Here is a 20,752-nt window from a genome sequence, read left to right on the forward strand (position 1 = left end):
GACCTGGCTTCGATGCCTAGTCAGGGAACTGAGATCCTGCAAGCAAGCCATGCAGCATGTCTAAAAAAAAAAAAAAATTAGGCGGTTTCAAATAAAATTCCACACATGGATTTTCCCTAAATATAAAAACCACTGCACTGCCTCTAAATTCCATTACTCTTGAGATTTCCTCCCACAACCCAGTCTCCCAAACCCACCATAACCCAGTCTCCCAAACCCACCATGTCCTACTACATAAGACCCACGAGAAAAGAAAGAGTGGGAGATGGAGGGAAGTGAAGAGAGACAGAGGGAGGCAGGGAAAAGGCCAGTGGGAGCAAGGGGCGGCCGGGGAGGCCGGGGAGGAACAAGGAAAAGGTGCCAGGAAGCTAAGAGAAACAGACCAACCGGAATAAAAGAGCCAACACTTACGCAAGCTTTCTAGGTGTAGGGCATGGCGATCAGCGTCTTCCATACATAACGGCTCATCTAATCGTCACAGAGTCCCTGTGGGACGAGTTCCATCATTTTCCCCATATTACAGAGGAGGCAAATGAAACTCAACGAGGTTCACGCCCAAGCCCCCAGAGTCAGGAAGTGGTAGAGCTGGGATTCTGATCCTACAGCGGCTTCCCATCTCACTCAGAGTCCAAGTGCGGTTCTTTCAGGGCCCCCGCAGGACCTCTCGACCTCACGCCCTCCCACTCTGCCCCTGCATCACCTGGCTCCGGCCACACGGGCCTCCCCACTGTCCCTTCCACCTGCCCGCCGCCCTGCCTCTGTACCTGCGGTTCCTCCTGCTTGGCTATCAGCGCCGTCGGCTTCCTCGGGTCCTCCAGATCATGACTCAATTGTCACATCTCCGTGAGGGCTTCCTGCTTATCCACGTACTCACACACACCCCGTCCTCACCCTGTCCTCACCCCCTTCCTGAATTTATTGTTCTCCAAAACACACTTCATCATCGAACATATCACGTCTTATTTATCTTGTTTATTACTGTCTCCTCCTCTGGAATGGAAGCTTCATGAGGGCAGGGACTTTTACCCCTTTTTTCCACTGCTGTATATCTAGGGCTTCGAACAGTGCCCAGCATATAGAAAGTGCTCAATACAATATTTATTGAAGCAATAAATCAAAAAATATACCCAAGCAGCCAAGCTCCGAAGAGTCTGACTTGACCGACGTTGTTTTCTATCTCCTCCCAGGAAACGTGTGGCGGTCACTCCTCCTGCTCTGGGCTATGGCGCCTCTCAGCCAGCTGGGGGGCCACCTCAATGCCAGCTGTGCGGCAGAGAACTCCACGGGGGCCGGCCGGGCCCGCCCGCACGCCTACTACGCCCTCTCCTACTGCGCACTCATCCTGGCCATCGTCTTCGGCAACGGTCTGGTGTGTGTGGCTGTGCTGAAGGAACGGGCCCTGCAGACCACCACCAACTATCTGGTGGTGAGCCTGGCCGTGGCGGACCTGCTGGTGGCCACCTTAGTGATGCCCTGGGTGGTGTACCTGGAGGTGAGTAGGTTGCGCGTGCAAGCTGCCCGTGGGACCGTGCTTGTCTTTGTCTTCCCTGAGCTGCTGGCGTCTGGGAAGACATGGCCTCTCAGAATGCTCGCTGCCATGATCCAGGGTCTGGGGAAGGAAGGCGAGTGCCTATCACTCTCCCTTTCATGAGGGAACTGAAGGTCCTGAGAGAGCACTTATCCAGCATCGCTGGATCACATCAGAACCGGGGAACTGGAAATGATTCTGTGCCCAGGCCTCCAGCATCCAGATGACTAGACTTGAGGGATGAGACTTGTCCTAGAAGCGCACCAGGTTTACTCTCTTTGCCAGTCATGTTGTAGACGTGGGGGTTTGGGGGAGGCAGTCCAGTGGCCATCCTCATCAGTGTTTCAATGTATATAGGGGTGGGGATGTGCAGGAAGCATGTAGAGGCAGAGGAATTACTTTTAAAAAAAAAAAAGGAATTTTTTTTTTTTTTTAATGAATGAGAGGATAAGAGAGAAAGAACAGTCTGCAAATAGAGCAGACTTCTTCTGATGGTTCATTTGCCCTCGGACTCAGCATTTTCCTCCTGGGTACTAGCTCCCCACAGACTGTGCTTCCAAAGGAAAAGACCAGATTTATATTTTTGATGCCTCCATTAATAGTACGGAGCCCTCACCAGTTACATAATGCAGCAGACCCTGCAGAATTCTGCCGGAGAGAAACATTTCTTAAATTTGAAAGTATTTTCACTTGAAAGTGCAAAACAGAGTCAGGAGGTGATCAAGACAAAACATCCATTTGCTAACAAGGAAATCGGGGTGCCTACACCTGTTCAAGAAACAGATATTCCTACCAGGAAAACATGCAATTACTTAAAGAGTTTTTTTTTAAACACCCTAATATACTATTAATATTTCTCATCTGCACTGTGTATCATTCTAAAAAGGTATCCAGTGAAAGCTCAAAATGATGCCATGATTAAGAGAAATTAAAATTCATCAAATTAATATCTCAGTTAATATTAATAGTGAAGATGACAGTTAATTAAGTATGACATATCACAGGAGAGCAAAAACCTCGAACATAGACTGCTTAGGCAAGGAACCATATTAAAGAATGACTGGGAACTAAAATTAGACTATGATCTCAACAGGGAGACATAAAGGAAAGAAATCAAGAAGGTAGAAAAGGAACGGAAAAGAATAAAAACAACTAGGCTGATTGGGATAGATTTAAAGGCTAAGGGACTACTTGGAGAAAAAAAATATGCACTTATCTTTCCCGGTTAGGATTATCCTGATGACAAATGGTCTTGTAATTTTCTTGACTTTTGTGTCAACCCAATTAGGCTGAGACATCCTTGAAGTCATAAGCTATGTCTTTGTTCTTTTTTCCCTATAGTCCAAACATACTACCTGGCACATAATATGTGCTAAATAAATATCTGATGTATGAACGATTAAATGAACCTGGTCAGCCATGCAGGCATTAGATGGGGCATTCCTGCTTGTACCAGCTGCAGCTATCGTTACAATGAACTATTTATTTTTATTTTATTTTTTCATAATGATCCTGAAAAGGAGTTAGAAGCATATGATATTTCTGTTCAAGAGTGAGGCAGGCTTTAGGTGCTACAACCCAGTGTGTCAATGATTCAGAACATCACCACACCCTCCTCGAAAGTGTTTCTGTCCATCCCTATACATTACAAGGATTCTGAAGTCTTCCAGAAGGGTGAATGTCAGAAATAAATGCAGGAGGAGAACCTTCACTCTGATAAGCATTTTAATTGCCTCCGAAATGAAACCAGGCTTCCGGTGTCTGTGCACTCAGGGCACTCTTTGTCCATGTGTGGTTGCTTCCAGGCCTCTGGATGGATCATGTTGGAAACCCTCGGTAGATACTGGTATAGGAGACGGACGTTGCGACTCTCCCACACCAGATGCCCATGGCATCCCCTTCTAGCCACAGCTGCCAGTATGGCTGGTGCCCCCTCTCTACTGCTGAGCCTAGAGGAGCAGCTGCGCAACAGAGGGTCAGCATGACATCTTGCCAAAGGCCTAGGTGAACTCTCTGCAGGTTGTATCTATGGGTTTTCCCCTACGAGAAGAGCTCTGGCGGAGCTCTCGTTTCCCCTCATGAAAACCAGTATGCCCTCTGTCCAACAGGTTATTTATAACAGGCAGGTGTTGGGTAATCAAGAGTAAGGTCACGTAAGTCTGAAATCACACAAAAAAGATTTGGGGGAGCAGAGGCATCTTTCCACTGGGAAATGGGCTTTGTGACCTCTTTTGGGTCCTACCCACTTGCTTCAAGGCTCTAGGAAGTGCAACTTGATATCTCTGCATCACTTTCCCCAGCAGTCAACTAAGGATCTGTCTCAATAAAAGACAGAATAGGATGTTAGGTGGCCATCATTAACAGACAACCAGTTAAGATAATAGAAGGTTCTATTCCAAAGGATCAGGCCTGCCTATCGCACCCCAGTCTGTATATTTTCCTTAGTCTTAAATGCCTGCCTGCTTTCTGTGGACCTCAGAAGCAGACTGGGTGTTTTAACGAGAGAAAAGAGCCCTTTGAGCTCTTAAAAGATGGTGAATATATACATCCACGTGTCTCAGAGAAGAGCAAGACGTGTTCCTCTCACTAACTTGTCCTAATGATGAGTAGCTGGTCTGGTAATTACAAGATCATACCAAAGAGCTCCTCTGAAAAGAGGAAAGGATGCAATGTTGACCACATAGACTGCTGTAGATTTGGGGGCCCCCAGGAGGACAGGACAACCATGAAAAGAACACCATGAGGGGGTGAAATTAGCTGTCAAATTCCCAGCTTCCTGTGCTTTGACTTGAATGTATCCATTTCGTTTGAAGGGAATATTGGCTCACATTGGCCAGACCCCTTCCTTTAAAGGAAAATTGGCTCATAATGCCAGCCACCAGTATGCATGAGTTACGAATGTTCTGGCTGTGAATATTGGAAAACTTGACTCACTGTGGCTTAAACAAATAGGAGTTACTTTTCTCACATAACCAGAATTCTGGAGGAAGGAGTTCTGTTGGTATAGGTTCAGCTGCCTCAGGTGTCATCAAGAACCAGACTTTCCCATTCTTTCTGTTCACCACCCTTGGCAAACTGACTCACTTCCTCATGCTACTACAAGAGGGCCACCATCGTCCCCAGCATCATGGCCATCTTCAAAAATAGGATGCGTCGGGACAGCAGAGAAAGAAACAAAATAAAAGCCCTTTCCCTGGAGTGGCTTGAAGAATCTCCCTAAGGGACTTCATTTGTCTAATTGGCCAGAACTGGAACACAAGGCCACTTTTAGCTGCAAGGGAGGACAGAAAAGAAAAAGTGCAAATGCGGGTTTTATTAGGAAAGATGTGGCGGTGAGGTAGGCAATAAAATGTCATATAACTTTGTGCTTCTGCCGGAACTCACTGAGATGAACGTTTTTCTGATACAGGCTTGTGCTATGAGAAAGACTCAGAACTGGGAGTCGGAACTCACGGAGTTAGATGAATAAGAGGAAAGTGACAACTTTACACTTTCCCTACCTCACAGGGCTGATTTAGGCTCAACTGTCACCAACTGAAAAAGCGCTTTCATAACTAAAAAGTGGGATCTATATATATCTCAGCTAAGACACTTTTAGTTGTAAGTAAAAGAAACCTTAACTCCGATTGACTTAATGACGAGAATGCCTTGGCTCTCTTACCAGGAACTCTAAAGGTCCTGTGGTCAGGTGGACGGCAGGCACAAGCTGAACAGGGCTCCAGGTCCATTTCTCTACAGTTCTTTCAGCTCTGTCTTCTTCCATATATCGACTTTATCCACAGGCAAAGAATAAGCTATAGACCTCACACGTGTGCACCACACCATTCACAGCGAAAGAGAAAATCCACGTCCCAGAATTTCTAATAGAAGTGTCAAGATGTACTTGGATTGGACTGGCTAATGGCACATGATTTTCTCTGAATTAATCACTGAATAGAATAGTTAGTTTAGCGTAGGTTACGTGTACCGTCCATAGAACACAACTGCTCAGGAATCTCAGGGATTCCCAGGGGAATCCAAAGACACTGGAAAGACGAAAGAAGACAGTCAGCAAGTATACACCCCAGCGGCCTTCACTGGTACCCGCCTCATCACGAAGGTACACAGAAGCCTGGGCCTGGACGATGTATTAAAAGGACAAAAGGGGGCCAGTCACTGACCTTCTTCAGTTTCCTCTGTCCTCAGGCCTAGCAGAGAAGTTGAGGCTAAGAACCATGCAGGTGACCTCGGAGTAAATTATGTTCCAGAGAGCCCTGGCCTGGCGATCTCTGTAGTTCAGTTTGCAGCATTTTCATGAAAACTCTTTTCTGTTCTGTACCAAATAGTTCTATCTCAGATTCCCTCTCAAGGTTTTAATTTCCTGCTTTAGAAGCTGCAGTCTGTTTGGAGTTCCCTCTCCACGCACAAACATCCCATTCTGTTCCACTCGGTTAAGCACCTTTTGTGCTGTTTAATGCACTTGTATCAGGACAGAAAGGCAGCGTAAGCAGCCGGGGGAACATTTAGAATACTAAACTCAGAGTACTTGGATCCCAGTGTGGGCTGGAGAAGAGATTCGAGGGTTAGGTCATTATATTATAAGCAAAAATGTGCCCAAGTGGGCTCAGGCAGAGAAACTCAGCACAGAGAGTGTGATGGAGGTCAGAGAGTGGTGACAGGAAGGAACAGCGCTGTTCAGGGGAGAGAGGTGACTTTGGACCTTGTAATGATATTGATGATTAAAAATAAAGACTTTTTCAGAAGAATTTTACCAGGGTTCAAAAAAAACCCAGATGATAGAAATTTAAGAGCTCCCCATTGGAGACAAAAACATGAGATTCTCACAGTCTCTTTATCTAAGTCTGGATTTTGATGGAAGTCATGGACTATGAAAGCTGGAGGGGCTCGGAGAGTATTTCTGCTGTGCGATCCATCCTCAAGAAATTTCTGGCCACATGCCAGTGGCCAGAATTCTCCGTGGGGATGGGCCTCAGGGTCTGCCCCTAGAAGGGCACCTCCATGACTCTCGTGAACATAAACTTCGAGCTAAATCTTCAGTATGGGGAGCTGCTTGTTCAAAATACAGACTGATGGGTCTACCCTGGATCTACCAAACTGGAATTTCCAGGGGTGGCCCTGAAAATCTATAGCAATCGTAACAAGCCCTTAGTCCCAGGCCCACTCCCACCCCAGCTGGTTTGTGCAGCCAGCTGGCCATCTGCTGCAAAGTGCCAGGTAGGAACCACTAATCTGTAAAACCCCCATTTCACAGATGAAGAAAATGGGGTTCAGAGAAGGGAAAAATCCGTATTTAGTACCCTATCTTGCCCCACAACAATCCCCTCCTGCAGAAAAAGAAAAGAAAAGAAAAAGGGAGGGAGGGAGGGAGAACGAAGAAGGATTTCAAATGTGGTAAACAAAAATGGAGTGAAAAGGCTAATCAGAGAAGTAATTCCATCTCTGCTCCTTGGCTATCTCCCCAAAACAACTAAAAATCCATCCGTTAGAGCAGCAGCTCTTAACCTGGGGAGTCCATCAACTTGGATAGAAATAAAATTACTTCATTTTCGCTAAACCAAAATTAAGCACCTCCTTCAATTATGAATTTCGGCATCAACCCACAGCAGAAGAAATCCTTAGTGTCACCAGTAGAAATCACAGATATTTATATTTTCAAATCACATTACAGTTTTTGCAGACATCACAATACCATTTACACGCATCGATACTTTGAAACTACCAGGTCTTGTCATTTAATGCATTCTTAAAAAGTCACATATTAAAAAAAAAAAAAAAAACTTTAGTAACTATATTTTGATATAGTTGGTATCCTTTGTGATCCATTGTATTTTATTTCATGCACTTAAGAACATTCTTCAGAGAAGGAACTATGAGGCCAAAGGCATCCAAGGGAAAAAGAATGCTTAAGGAGCTCTAGGGACAACAATTTCTCACTCTCTTTTTTTTTTTTTTATGTTTTTTAAATTTTATTAACGTATAGTTGATCTACAATGTTGTGTTAATTTCTGCTGTACAGCAAAGTGACTCAGTTATATATATATATTCTTCAGGGACAAAGTCATGCCCCCCCACACCCCCTAGACCAGCATTTCCCAAACCTCCCAGGCAGCAAAAATCACTGGAGGGACTTATTATTCTGAGTGAGGCCTAAAAATCATTTTCACAAGAGCCTCAGGTAATTTGGAAAATGCTGCCTTATCAGAAAATTTGGGGAATGCTGCCTTAGGCTGTGTCTGTTGAAAATCAATAGCCAACTTCAGTACCTGAAAACACGCTTGCTTCTCCCACCTTCTGTGTTGCCAAAGGGAGTTAGTTGTATTCATTAGCAAGTGAGAGTAACACCACCTGGCTGCTGTTTAATTCTGAAGTGAGTTATTCATTAAAATTTAGGAAAAAGGTAGAATCATGTTTCTAAACAGCCTTAAATCAATCAGTTTTTTTTTTTTTTGCTTTACTTCTGCTTTAATTTCAAAAATCACTTTACCTTTCATATTCTCCCAACACTCTGTAGTACTCATCTCACTGTCAACCCTTACCATATTGTAACACAGTTATTTTCTTAGTGTCCATCTCCTGGCCCCTCAGTTCACCCCTTCCCATTCACACGTGACTTCCCCTAACACACACACACACACACACACACACACACACACATTATATTCTGAGTCCCTGGGAACAAAAGCAGGTTTAATTTATCTCAGTACACCCACCCCAGCAAGGTATCAGCCTTCTAACGGGCCCTCAATAAACACCGGATGTGTGGGGGGGATGGATGGACCAACGCCATCTCTTCTCCCTCCTATGATATGAGAAAGAGTTGAACTGTACACTTCCCAGAAGCAGCGTGCCAGGGTGCTGACCTCTGAGAGGCAAAATAGAGTAATGGTTAATAGCAAGGGTTTGAAATTCCAGCTACTTTTACTAGCTATGCGTCCTTAGGCAAAGTATTCGACCCCTCTCAGATTGCATTTCTTTATCTATAAACTGGAAGGAATATTTACCTCTTTCGGTTGCTGTGAGAGTTACTTAGCCTGTTCTTGGTCCTTTCAGCTCTTTATTGATCATTCACTGTTATTTACTTGGTGTGGAGGACTCCGGTTTGAAAAAAAACAAAAGTATTTCCATTACACATGCCACCGATTAGAGACTCCTCTTGATGAGTAAGCTCCAGGGAAGGCCAAGTGATGGCACCTTGGTGGGAATGACTTCAATTTGCTCATCAGGATGTTTTCTTCCTGACGGCTTAGCTGAAATCAAGGAGAGAATCGGGATTTTGCTGGCAGAGTTGGAGATAGGACGAGAGGAGAGCCAGAATGAGGTAGCACAGGGGGGGCCCGGAAGCCAGATGGCAGCTTGAGGGCTTTGGCCCTTAGGGGCTCAAGAAACCGGGGACCAAAGAAACCTGCCAGGTACTTTCGCTAGGCCCCAAAGTCAGTCGCCGCCACTGTTTTGCGCTGCTTTTCTACAACCCTGGGATACAGGCAATCAGAAGGAGGTGTCTCATTCCCTGGAAGGGGGTTGATGCGGTCTGTCACAAAAATCGCTGATGAGCACGTGGCTTTCTCCTCCTCCTTGTGTCCACCCACTTCCATCCCTTTCCAACAGCTGCCCCTCCTCGCCTGACAGCCCCATGCAGCAGGGTGTGTACCAACCTACATTCCAGTGCCCCGTCTGCCTCTATAGCCATGCCTCCCCGGGCAAGGGGCTGCACCTCTCCAAGCTTTGGTCTCCTTCTCTGCAGTGAAGGTAACAATCGTCCTTTCTCACAGGACCATAATCAGCAATAGCAGCCATGGACGTGAAGTGTAGACGTCGAGAATTACTAGTATTAACACAGATTCGGTCACAGACCATTTACGCTCAGAATATATTCGCAGGCTGGGCACTGTTCTAGGAGCTGGGACACAGCAGCAAAAAGTAAAAGTCTCAACAGGTGAATGGATAAAGAAGATGCGGCACACATGTACAATGGAATATCACTCAGCCATAAGAAGGAATGAAATTGATTTACTTGTAGTGAGGTGGATGGACCTAGACTCTGTCATACAGAGCGAAGTAAGCCAGAAAGAGAGAAACAAATACCATACGCCAACGCATATATATGGCATCTAAGAAACAAACAAAAAGCAAAAAAAAAACCCCTAGGTACTGATGAACCTAGAGGCAGGACAAGAATAAAGATGAATAATGATGCAGACGTAGAGAATGGTCTTGAGGACACGGGCGGGGGGGGCGGGCCGGAGGGGGCGGGGAGCTGGGACGAAGTGAGAGAGTAGCACTGACATACACACACTACCAAATGTAAAACAGACAGCTAGTGGGAAGCAGCTGCATAACACAGAGAGATCAACTCGCTGCTTGGAGGGAGGCTCAAGGGGGAGGGCATATGCGGATATATGTGTACATATAGCTGATTCACTTTGTCGTGCAGCAGAACCTGCACAACCTTGTAAAACAATTTTACTGCAATAAAGATCTGAAGAAAAAAATGAAAAACAGAAAAAAGTCCCTGCTCCTATCAGGTTAAGTCACAGTCATTTAATCACCTATCAAATAAGTGTATAATTTGTCCTCAAAAAGCTATAAGGAAAAAAAAAAGCTATAAGAACATACACAGTTTTTAAAAATTCAGGTATCAAGTTATCGGAATCTAAAATTTCAAAGTTATAGAACTTTCTGGAATGGGTCATGTGAGTGTGTCAGTGACCCACATAGATTGAGTTCTCAATAAATGTTAGCTTGTATTAATGATATTAGGATCTCATGATGATCTCTAGTTATTTTATTTAAGAATGCCTTGCTTTTCCCGTTCTCTTCAACGACAGGGCCTGAAGAACTTTTTTTTAAAAAACCTCTTAAAACACACAACATACCCTCCTCCAATGAACTAAGTATTAGGAGTTTCACAAGCACTTGCTTTATGAATGAATGAATGAATGATGAATGAAAACAAATGAACAAACAAATGAACCAACAAACAGGACATCCAGCAAGCCTGGAGTCTGCTACTGTTCTAACAATCCTCTCTCACTACACTGTCCCCCAACACATGTACACAAACGGGCACTCACAATTTCGCAAAGAAAAAAAAAAGTGGTTTTCCCCAATTTAAGACATAAATTTCATCATGAACATATGTTAAAAGAGATTTAGTATACAAATTTCACCATTTGCAAGAAGCTTTTACAGCATACAACTGTCCTATGGACTGAGCAAAACCCTCTTCTATTCTCCTGGCTCCTCTCATTGTGCTATGACTACCCATGTCCCTTTTAAAAAGTTTTCATTCTCAGAATTCCTATAAATTCATCTTAGGCTTTTATTTACATAGATCCAAATGGTTGGACTAAAAGAGAGAAAGTAAATCCACAACTAAATGAACAAAAGTGATAGCTTTATCACTAGTTTGAACTTTTCGTTGTTGTTTTTAAGCAAAATATTTTCAGTCAGAGTTTCTCGTAACAGAGCCTGGAGATGACCAAATATAGGGAGAAGATCAAATGCTGAAAAGGAAATAAATCTGAGGGGAAAGAAGTTATTAGGGACAGGGAAAGAGAGAGAGCCTTTCAGGAACGTGTATTAGCGCCATAAAAAAAGGATGTACAGTAAAGTGACCTGGCGATATAACACAGCATCTTGGGTGAGAAAAATTAGACAGAGGAGCAACAGCACCTTCAATGCACTATTATTTGCAGTTTTTTTCCTTGAGAAGCGACTTCAGAGGCTACTGTACCTATGTTCCACTCCCCTTTCTTTTAAATAGCCACTGCACCTGCCCAGCAGAGATATTATGAACACCCAGCGACAGCCTGGGGTACAAAGCTTCATAGGTTTCCCCTTGAGAACCCTGGTGCCCAAGAATGGCAGCCCCAGGGACAGAAAGCTGGCAAATGCACAAAAGCCTCGGGGCCCCAAGAGCAGCATTTGTGGATGAAAGTAATAGTCTCCCTAGCACATCTCTCTGGCTCAATTAGGTTATGTAAAAAAAAGTTTTTAATAATATAGAAATGTGCTAGAATATAATTTAAATTACCTAAATTCCTGACTCACTTATAAGTGTTCTTGGAGGAGTTACGCAGCTTGGAACCCATGTGTAAATGCGTGAAGTCAGAACCATCCTCACTGATTCTGTGAACGGTAAAGAGGATCTGGGCCCCTTTCCAAGGCCCTGGACACACCTTCCCCACCCCCACCTCTTGGTGAGTGGGACCATGGTGACAAAGGCAGGCACACTGGCACAGATTTATTTTACATAGGCTCTTATTGATGTTGTTAAAGCTTCCAAGCTCTAAAACCAGAAGCCAGATAGATTTTCATTTTGGAGGTAAGTTTTGTGAAAAATGTGTTCTCAGTTTATTTCCTGGTACATGGTGAGGTCTCCACTGGGCAGAGGGCTTCGAAGAGGCAGTTTTGGCACAGTGCACACATCGGGCAGTCACCCAAGCTCTTTCACTACCAGCCGTGCATCTATGGGCATATCACGTAACCACAATGAGCTTTAGTTGCCTCCTGAGTTTGAACCAGATCGTGATTTGCCAACCTTGGTGTGATGGGAGAGAGGGGTTTTTTTAATTTAAAAATGAAGAGTCATGGGCCTCAGATCCAGGAACTGTGACTCAGTAGGTCTAAGGCAGGGTTCTGAAATCTGTATCTTTAGTGAGCATCCCCCACTGTGGACCACACTTTGAGAAACGCTGGACTAATTGATTTGGAAGATCCCTTCCAGCACTAATGTTGTGTGGATTTGTCCTTTCTCGAGCGACCAATCTTGGGCAGCCTGACATTCCCTTGATGCCTGCCTACCCTTGGTAATGATGTTGTACCAACAGGGAGGGCACGTCCGCATCTGTGTAAGGCAGCCTAGGGAAGGCAGTAGAGTCACGTGGGTTGTAGTCTCTTCACTGGAGGGAAACACTAACATCCTTGTCTCTGATACCCAGGTGACAGGTGGAGTCTGGAATTTCAGCCGACTTTGCTGTGATGTTTTCGTCACTCTGGATGTCATGATGTGTACGGCCAGCATCCTGAACCTCTGTGCCATCAGCATCGACAGGTAGGGATGGGCTGGGCTTCCCTTCCTGTCTTAGGGCAGGTGGTGAGGGAAACCACCTAGGGAAACTGCTCCTGCTATATTCAACGCACACACTTTGCATCTGAGGGCACTGGGGTCACTGCCAAGTACAACTAAATACTGGGACATTTTCTTTTCTCTCCTTTTCTTTTAAACAATGGATTGTAGATGAGATGAAACTCCTGTGACAGGAGAGAAATAACTATCCTATAAGCTTTCCTTTCCCCCAGATCCCTAAAGAGGATTCTGGTTTTGCTTTTCCAGCATCCTTGGGGCTTTTGTGATCCTTATTTATTTACAGGGAGAAAGGGGGAGGGGGACAAGGAGGTGAGATAAGCTGACACAATTAGGAGAAAATGTTCCTGTTGTTATTTTGTTTGTTTTGGTAAAGGGAGGGAGATAGATCAGGGGCAAAAGACTGAGAGGGGAGAGAAAAGCTTGGGAGTACCTGTGAGGAGGGAGAGGAGTGGATGGGGGAGAAAGGAAATTTTAGAAAACGTGGCCATGACCTACTTATTTTTTTTCCTTTGTAGAGTTTAAGAAAAACAAGTAAAGAACAATGTTCTAATTTAGAATTGCCTTTTGGTTGCTGGAGTGGATTTCTGTGATTTTGACTCGAGACTGTGGGTTGCACAAGAGTAACATCATTTCTACCGCTAAGAGCGTACTGCGCCGGCTCTGGGGCCCTCTGTTCCCCTCTTCCCCTCTCTTTTTGTTTCCTCTTCTGTTTCCCTTTCTCCTTCCTGAGTCTGCCATGGCTCCCATGGACACCTCTAGGCCCACTGAGCGCCCTGGGGAAGGGAAGCCACTTTTGAGCTTATGGCCTCTGTTGCCCGTCAAGAGCCTCCAGCCTTCCTCTCTCTGAGTCCCTGCCCACCTCTTCTCTTCCTATACTCTTTCTCCCAGGAGTATTATCCATCCACCCCATAGTTCCAACAGGTGACCCTGAATCAAATCCGCCATCTGTCATGAATTTACCACATGGTGCTAAGGCACATCAAAGCCTTAGCTCATGTCCTCTTCACAACAACTCTTAGGTACAATGAGTATTGCATTTCCAGCTTCTTAGAATAATTCAGGAATTTGCCCAAATTCACACAGCTAGTAAGAAGCAGGGCCAGGATTTGAATTCATGTCTATCTGACTCCAAGTTAAGAAGCTTAGGCTTTGAGCTAAGCCTCCTTGAATCTCCAGCCTCACCCTTAATTTCTCCCTGATATCCAGACCACATTACTTCCTGGATATACTGCTGGCTCCTACAAGGCAAAACATTAAAAGCCAAACCATCAAACCATCAAAGCACCAAACCGTTTTGACCGGATGATATCTTATTGGCAACATCATTCTTCTGGAATCTTGATTTTTTTCGACTCCTTTCTCTTCCTCGTCTCCCACATCTAAGCAATCAACCCTCACAGACTCTATTTCTGAAATGTTTTCTAAATGCACCCCATCTTTCCTTTCTCACCTCATCTGCTTATTTTAGGCTCCTATGACCTCCCACCTGGACTTCTGCCACAGCCTCCTGACTGGCCCTTCAACCACTCTCAGAATTATTCCCCCAGAAGGAAAGCCCAAACATTCACTGCCCGGCTCAAGACCCTTCAGGGTCTCCTTGGCCTGTGCAATAAAAGATTAACGTTACCTTCGCCGCCTAAGATTCAAAGCTTTCCACATCATGGCCTCACTCTACCTTTTCAATCTCAGCTCTTTCCGGGTTGCCCTCTAGCCGTCTCACGCTCCAAGGCCAATCACACTGGCCCCCTTTTCCATGAAGCTCTTCCAAACGTCCACAGCGTAACTCAGTCACCCCTAAACTCTCACGGTGCTTCCTCTGCAACCACGCTGTGGCACTTCCAGTCTCCCTTTTACAGGAGTCCTAATGCAGGTCCTTCTCATGCCCCCAGTGTGACGGTCACATGATCCAGTGTTGCACCCTCTGTATCAAGAGCCCTAAACTCCCTTGCATGTACGTAACCAAAAAGTGGGCCTGAAAACCCTATTCTCTAGTGATGCTGCAAGCCAACCAGTCAACTCCATGGTCTTTTGACTTTTATCACCTGCTTGGCTACCACCTGACTTTAATTACTTGATTGGTTACCCCCAGAAGGAAAATTAAAGAATGTGTCCATAGTGCTGAAACTAATACCATTAAAGGATGTGTTAAAAATAAAGGGATACAGTTACATAACGCTGTAAATATACCAAAAACACCCACACTGATTTGTACGCTTAGATGAATTGTGTGGTATGTGAATTATATCTTGATAAAGCTGTTAAAAAGTGAAGGGATGGTGAGGGATTTTATATTTTTTGCTCTCTGAGAACAGAATTCCTCCGATAACATCTAAGTCTCCTGTGTGATTTCTGGACATTTAGTACATGTTTTAGTACATGTTTTCAGGAACATATTATTTACAGAAGTAAGAGACTGCATCTGGTTTGCTATATTGTCACCTCCACCACCCCAAACTATTATACCATCCTAGCTCTTCATCACCCATGACTCTCTCTGCTGTGCCTATTACAGAGCCTTGAACATGGAATATCAAATCAGGGAATTCCCTGGCGGTCCAGTGGTTAGGGCTCTGTACGTTCACTGTGGAGGACGTGGGTTCAATCCCTGGTTGGGGAACTAAGATCCTGCAAGCCGCGCATTGCGGCCAAAAAAAAAAAAGGAAAGGAATATTACCTGAATCTTGAATCCGGTGGTCCCTGCCTGAGGATAGCCAATGTTTACACCACAAATATGCACCTTCCTTTGGAACAGACGTGAGAGAGTAGGATCGGATCAGCCTTGGAGGAGGGAGGGAAGAACTATATAAAGAGAGCTTCCAGAAGAGGCTCTGAGACAGCCCCCTCCTAGCCTTCCAGGTCCGACACAACCTTCTACCATCTTTGAGAGTGTGCCTACACACTCCACCCACACATGTGCTCACACATGGGGCTGGCAGGTGAGGCTGTTCAAGTTGTGCCCTGCACTGGAGTATGGGAACCGAATTCGGCCAAGGGCTTCATTGCCACGCCTTGAGTAAACCAAGAGAGGGTACCTTTTTCCAATTCTCCAGCCAGGAGAGGGTATCTTTTTGTAACCTGCACAGAAGCACGATTTTGCTGGCAGCAACCATGCTTAACACACACTTCTACTTGTACCACTTAAGACTCACCGGAAAGAACAAACCTTGAATTGGCTTCTGCCCCATGCAGGGAGAACTCCCAGAATGCACAGCACTCACCTACCTGCAACCTGCGGGACAAGTCCTGCCTTAGACCGCAGTGGACAAGGATGCTCTCCTCTTGGCCTGTAGGTCTATAGGAACTAATCCTCACCAAACTTCAACATGGAGCCTCCGTTCTCTTCTAGGGCTTGAAACTAGGCCTTGGAAAAGCTGTCTCCATTATCCTTCACAGCAGTTTGCAGTACACAGCATTAAATTCTGTTCATGGGATGCCAAATCGTTGGTCAATTCATTAAAAATGCGGTCATTCATGCAGACCTTTGGTCTTCACACAATGCTAGTCACCCGTCTGACAAACTTGACCAAATGGATTCAGCATTTTTTGGTCATGAAGCCCTGGTCTGTAATAACAGGGTAGTAAGAGATAGGAAAGAAAAGAAAATGATAAAAGGGTTTTTGAAAGCAAGTAATACCATTGTCATTAGATGCTTAGGCATAGCTCTGGATGCGGGGATTAATGCCACCTTTTCTTTTTTAAAAAGCAGAGTGGGTGAGCACAGACCCCCAGCCCCCCTTGGCTCCTTGCCTCCCAGCGGGCCAGCCCCCTCCCACCACATCCTGGGTCAGAACTAACTCAGGGAGAGGGCTGAGAAAGTGTCAAAGGAGGAGGACAAGATCGGAGTGAGCAGTGAGAATTCGAGTCCTCCGCAAGGAGCCCAGGAATAATGCAACCAAATTCATTCACCAGGGAGTTCTTTAAGTGGCTCTCCAATGGCACCCATCACACAGGCAAGCCTCCGCGTCTTTGCAGGGAGCACAATAGGTACCAGATGAGTCACAGGCACCTTGGATTTTTAGTTTGCATCTAAATAAGCACTTTATATTTGCAAAGGGCTTTCCAGTCCTTTGCAAAAAGCTTTCTCCTTCAACAATTCCACGAAGGGAGTCCACAGAACTAAAGACTTATTGAGCCCCCTGTCTGACCAAATCAAAGGTGGTGAAAAGCAGCCCTCACAGAGCTCAGCGGCTCATTAAACCCAGGCGGGGAGTTAGACTCAGGTCCTCCCAACCCGCCCAGCCTCCTTCCTCCCCCACGGCCCCTTCCTCCCCCACTGCCGCTTCCTCAGGATGCACCCTCCTCAGAACCCCCCCACACACACCCACACACTCCCACCTGGGGACAGGGCTCCAGGCAGAGGATCCTGAGACCTTCGGTAGAGTGGCAAGCCCACAAACCCCAGTCACGGGACTGGGAGTCCAAAGGGGCATTAGAGTTTAATCCGTTTGTGCAGAAATGCGTTAAACTAAATGCGCACACCAGGTCCTGTAGCCTCTTAGGTCTGAGACTAGAATCTGAGTCTCCCGACTCCCACATCCACACTCTGTCTGGCCCCTTCATTGGTGGAGGTGGGGATGGGACACTGAGGGAGGGGCCTCTGGCCATGCTGGCACCCAGCTCCCCAGGTGCTATTTCCTGGGAGTAAACTAGGCACATTTCCTTTGTCTTCAGTGCCCTGGCCAGCTCTGTGCTAATCCTCACTTGGGTGAATCTGAACGCGACAGCGCTGGAAGGCGTGTGTACTACATGCCGTGCGCCAGGAGCTTGTCACTGTTGCTGACCCTCACAACACCCCAGCGAGGTCGGCGTCTTGTCCGGATTCTTAAGGCTGGACCGTGTAGGTAAACTTGCCTAGATCACACAGCTGCTAGGTGCAGGAAGAGGCATTCCATCACCCTCTTTCAACTCCAGCTCTCTGCCTTTCTCAGAGGCTTAGCGGTCCTCCGGGCCCCCTGGCTCTGAGTCACACTGCCTGGCTGGAAATCCTGGCTCTTCCACTTAATAGCAATGTGCTCTTGAGCAAGTCAGTTAATCTTTCCTGGCCTCGGTTCCCTTATCTGTTTAGTGGAGATCATAGCAGAAGGGTTGTTACCAAAAGTGAATGAGTTACTATTTGTAAAGCATTTTTGAACAGTTGTGTGGCTCAGAGAAAGGGTTGTATCCTTGTTTGTTTGAGAAATAAATTTAATATTCCTTAATAACCAGGAATAAGGGACAGACATGCGTAAGCTCATTGATATGAACAACCACGGATCCCTTGGGCTAGCTAGCACAATAACAACGACAATAATAATAATACTATTTTTTGAATGCTTAATATGGACAGGGCATTGTGCTAAAAAACTTCACAGAGATCATCTCCTCATCATACCCACCGTGCAGATGAGGACGCTGGGTCTCAAAGAAGTCAAATCTCTGGTCCATGGCCACGTGGTTCAGTGGCAGGCCAAGCGGGGTTCAGCCGCTAATCAGCCAGTTCCCACGTCCACTGACTTACCCACTGAGCACACTGCCAGTGTTCCGGCCACGCCAGAAAATACCCAAAAAGCTATAGGAGCGCAAAGGGATGCGGCGGCGACTGGGGCAGCGCGCGCATCGGGCCCCCGCCCAGCCCTGCCCTGGCCTGAGTTCGATCATCTGAGATCGATTCTTCGGGAGGAGAGCAGAGGCTGGGCAGTCTGCTTGAGTTGGAATTCAGGGTCCCTGCAGCGCGGCAGGAACCAGGAGGGCGCCCCCGAGCTTTCGCTCCCCGCCTCCCCACCGGGCCTGGAGAGCCTCCGGGGGAGCCGTGAGCATCTCACCCCGCCGCGCCGGCGGAGCTCTCGCTGCATTCTGGTGCCCTCCGGTGGCCGATGCCGGAACAGCCCCCGCATCTCAGCCCCGATGGCAAGCCTCCTGGCAGAAAAACCCTGGAAGCAAATTGGGGGAGGGAGGAGTGGGGGGAAGAGCGTCTCGTGTATTCTAAAAGTTTAATCATGTTTTAAAACTAAGAAGAAAAAAATACTAATGTAACAGCGGTAAATGTAGTCTCATCTCTCACTTCTTACCCAAGGTCACAAGAGATTTTGACACAGAAGTTTTCCCTAATGCACGCTTTCTCCAATTTGTCTAATCATAAGATACACTTGCTTGTTAAAAATACATACTTCTGGAGTGGAGCAAATATCCAAGGGTGTGCCCTTGTAGTATGTGTTTTAACAGGACCCCCAGGAAATTAATAGAGTCAAGCTAATTGGGGAAACTCAGTTCTGGGCAGCTACTGCGCTCTCAAAGTACAGACCACCCTTCAGTGCCGCATTTCCTGAGGAAGCCCTTGTCCTCACAAGGCCTCAGAGACTTGCAATGCCCTCGCGGGGGAGCTGGGGACCCAGGAGAGACCCGGCCTCGGAGACTCTGCCACCACCAGCTATGAGAACTTGATTTCATCATGTAACCTCTCTGTGACTCCAGTTCCTCCTTTATAGAATGAAGCCAGTGCTCCCCACACGTACGGACTCATTGAATTAATGGGAGCCTCCAAGAAGTAAAACATTAAAGCATATTTAGGGAAGCGGGCAACGTTCAGAGGTGGACCTGGAGTCAGCTCGTAATGGCTAGTGCGCGCTGATGGGCAAAATGTTAGGAGTTTTTTGAGCCAGTTATTAAACCATTCGTGTAACCTGACATGGACAATGCTGGGAGTATTTGTACCACAGAAATTGACAAATGGAGTAAATTAGGGCTTTTTTCCACCTGGAGAGCCAGTTGTTAGACTTTTAACAGCACACGACCGAATGTATGGGTTGGTTAGGGTCTTTGAGGTCAGAGGTCATTATGTAAATGAAGGCGTAGGCCCAACCGCAGGGCTGGACAGGAGGCAGTGTGTCATACCTTTCCTACCTGACCCTCAGCAGCTGTTTGGCCAGGACAGCTGCAGGACTCAAGGCTCAGTCTCTCCTCCAAGATGCCTCAGGGATCACTGCTAAGAGCCAGGCCCTGGTTGACATATTTGATGCAAAGGCCCAGGTCACTGCCCCGGCAGCATCTAAAGTCCTGAGGAGAGTGAGAAGCCTGGAGGAACGCCAGGTGCTACTTGCTCTGCTCCTTCATCACCAAGTTAGGGATTCAAGGGAGAATTTGTAGTGTATGTGCGTCAGGAGAAGGGAACTGGGTTGTCATGGGCCTTCCTTGGGGTTGGTGGTGGGATCTTACTTTGGCCTTATTAAATAAGCACTCTGTTTATCCCTCTTGAGAAAGAAGCCACCTCTGTGACCTATCAGGGTGCCAAGGCCAAGTTCTGCAGAGTCTGCCTCCATCTCAGCCCTTGACTCTCAAGCTGCTCTTTGGGGATACGAATGTTAACACACGAACTCTAAGGCCAGATGCACAAGAGGCGGATGAGGCAGGCGGCTGGCACATGAAGGGGGAGCATGGGTAGCACTGCCCCACCCCCTCTAGCCCAGGATCTGTCCTTCCCGTCCTCAGCCCCAAGCCTTGAGGGGCACAGGAGGAGCTAAGGGGGTGCCTGCTCTGCATCTGGCCCCCAGTTCCCTGGACACTGAGAAGACAATGAAAAATTGAGTGTATGTGCTATTTACAGTAGCCAAGACATGGAGGCAACCTAGGTGTCCATCAACAGATGAAAAGATTAAAAAAGATGTGGCACATATACACAGTGGAATATTAGTCATAAAAAAGAATGATAGAATGCTATTTGCAGCAACATGGATGGACCTAGAGATTATCATACTAAGTGAAGACAGACAGAGAAAGACAAATACCGTATGGTATCACTTATATGTGGAATCTAAAAAACTGATACAAATGAACTTATTTACAAAACAGAAACAGACTCACAGACCTAGAAAACAAACTTAAGGTTACCAAAGGGGAAATGTGGGCAGGACAGATAAATTAGGAATTTAGGAGTAACATATACACACTACTATATATAAAATAGATAAACAAGGAAATGCATAGCACAGGGAACTATCCTTAATATTTTATAATAACCTATATGGGAAAAGAATCTGAGAAAAGAATATATATATATGACTGATTCACTTTGCTGTGCACCTGAAACTGACACAACATTTTCAATCACCTATACTTCAATAATAAATAAATAAGTAAATAAATAAAAATTGAGACTATGT

At 46.1% G+C, this 20,752-nt stretch overlaps 1 protein-coding gene across 2 annotated transcripts in view; it reads left to right on the forward strand.

Moving 5' to 3' along the window:
• Positions 1-1,222: 1,222 nt before the first annotated feature.
• The window catches only part of DRD3 (dopamine receptor D3), a 36,032-nt gene continuing 16,502 nt past the window's right edge, over positions 1,223-20,752 (forward strand). For both annotated transcript variants that reach the window (XM_057697378.1, XM_057697379.1), the window contains exons 1-2: positions 1,223-1,492; positions 12,469-12,581. In XM_057697378.1, the coding sequence (XP_057553361.1) occupies positions 1,223-1,492; positions 12,469-12,581 (383 nt within the window). The remainder of the gene's footprint in view (positions 1,493-12,468; positions 12,582-20,752) is intronic.

The sequence above is a fragment of the Hippopotamus amphibius genome, chromosome 10, assembly GCF_030028045.1.
Source record: "Hippopotamus amphibius kiboko isolate mHipAmp2 chromosome 10, mHipAmp2.hap2, whole genome shotgun sequence".
In the NCBI taxonomy this organism is placed as follows: domain Eukaryota; kingdom Metazoa; phylum Chordata; class Mammalia; order Artiodactyla; family Hippopotamidae; genus Hippopotamus; species Hippopotamus amphibius.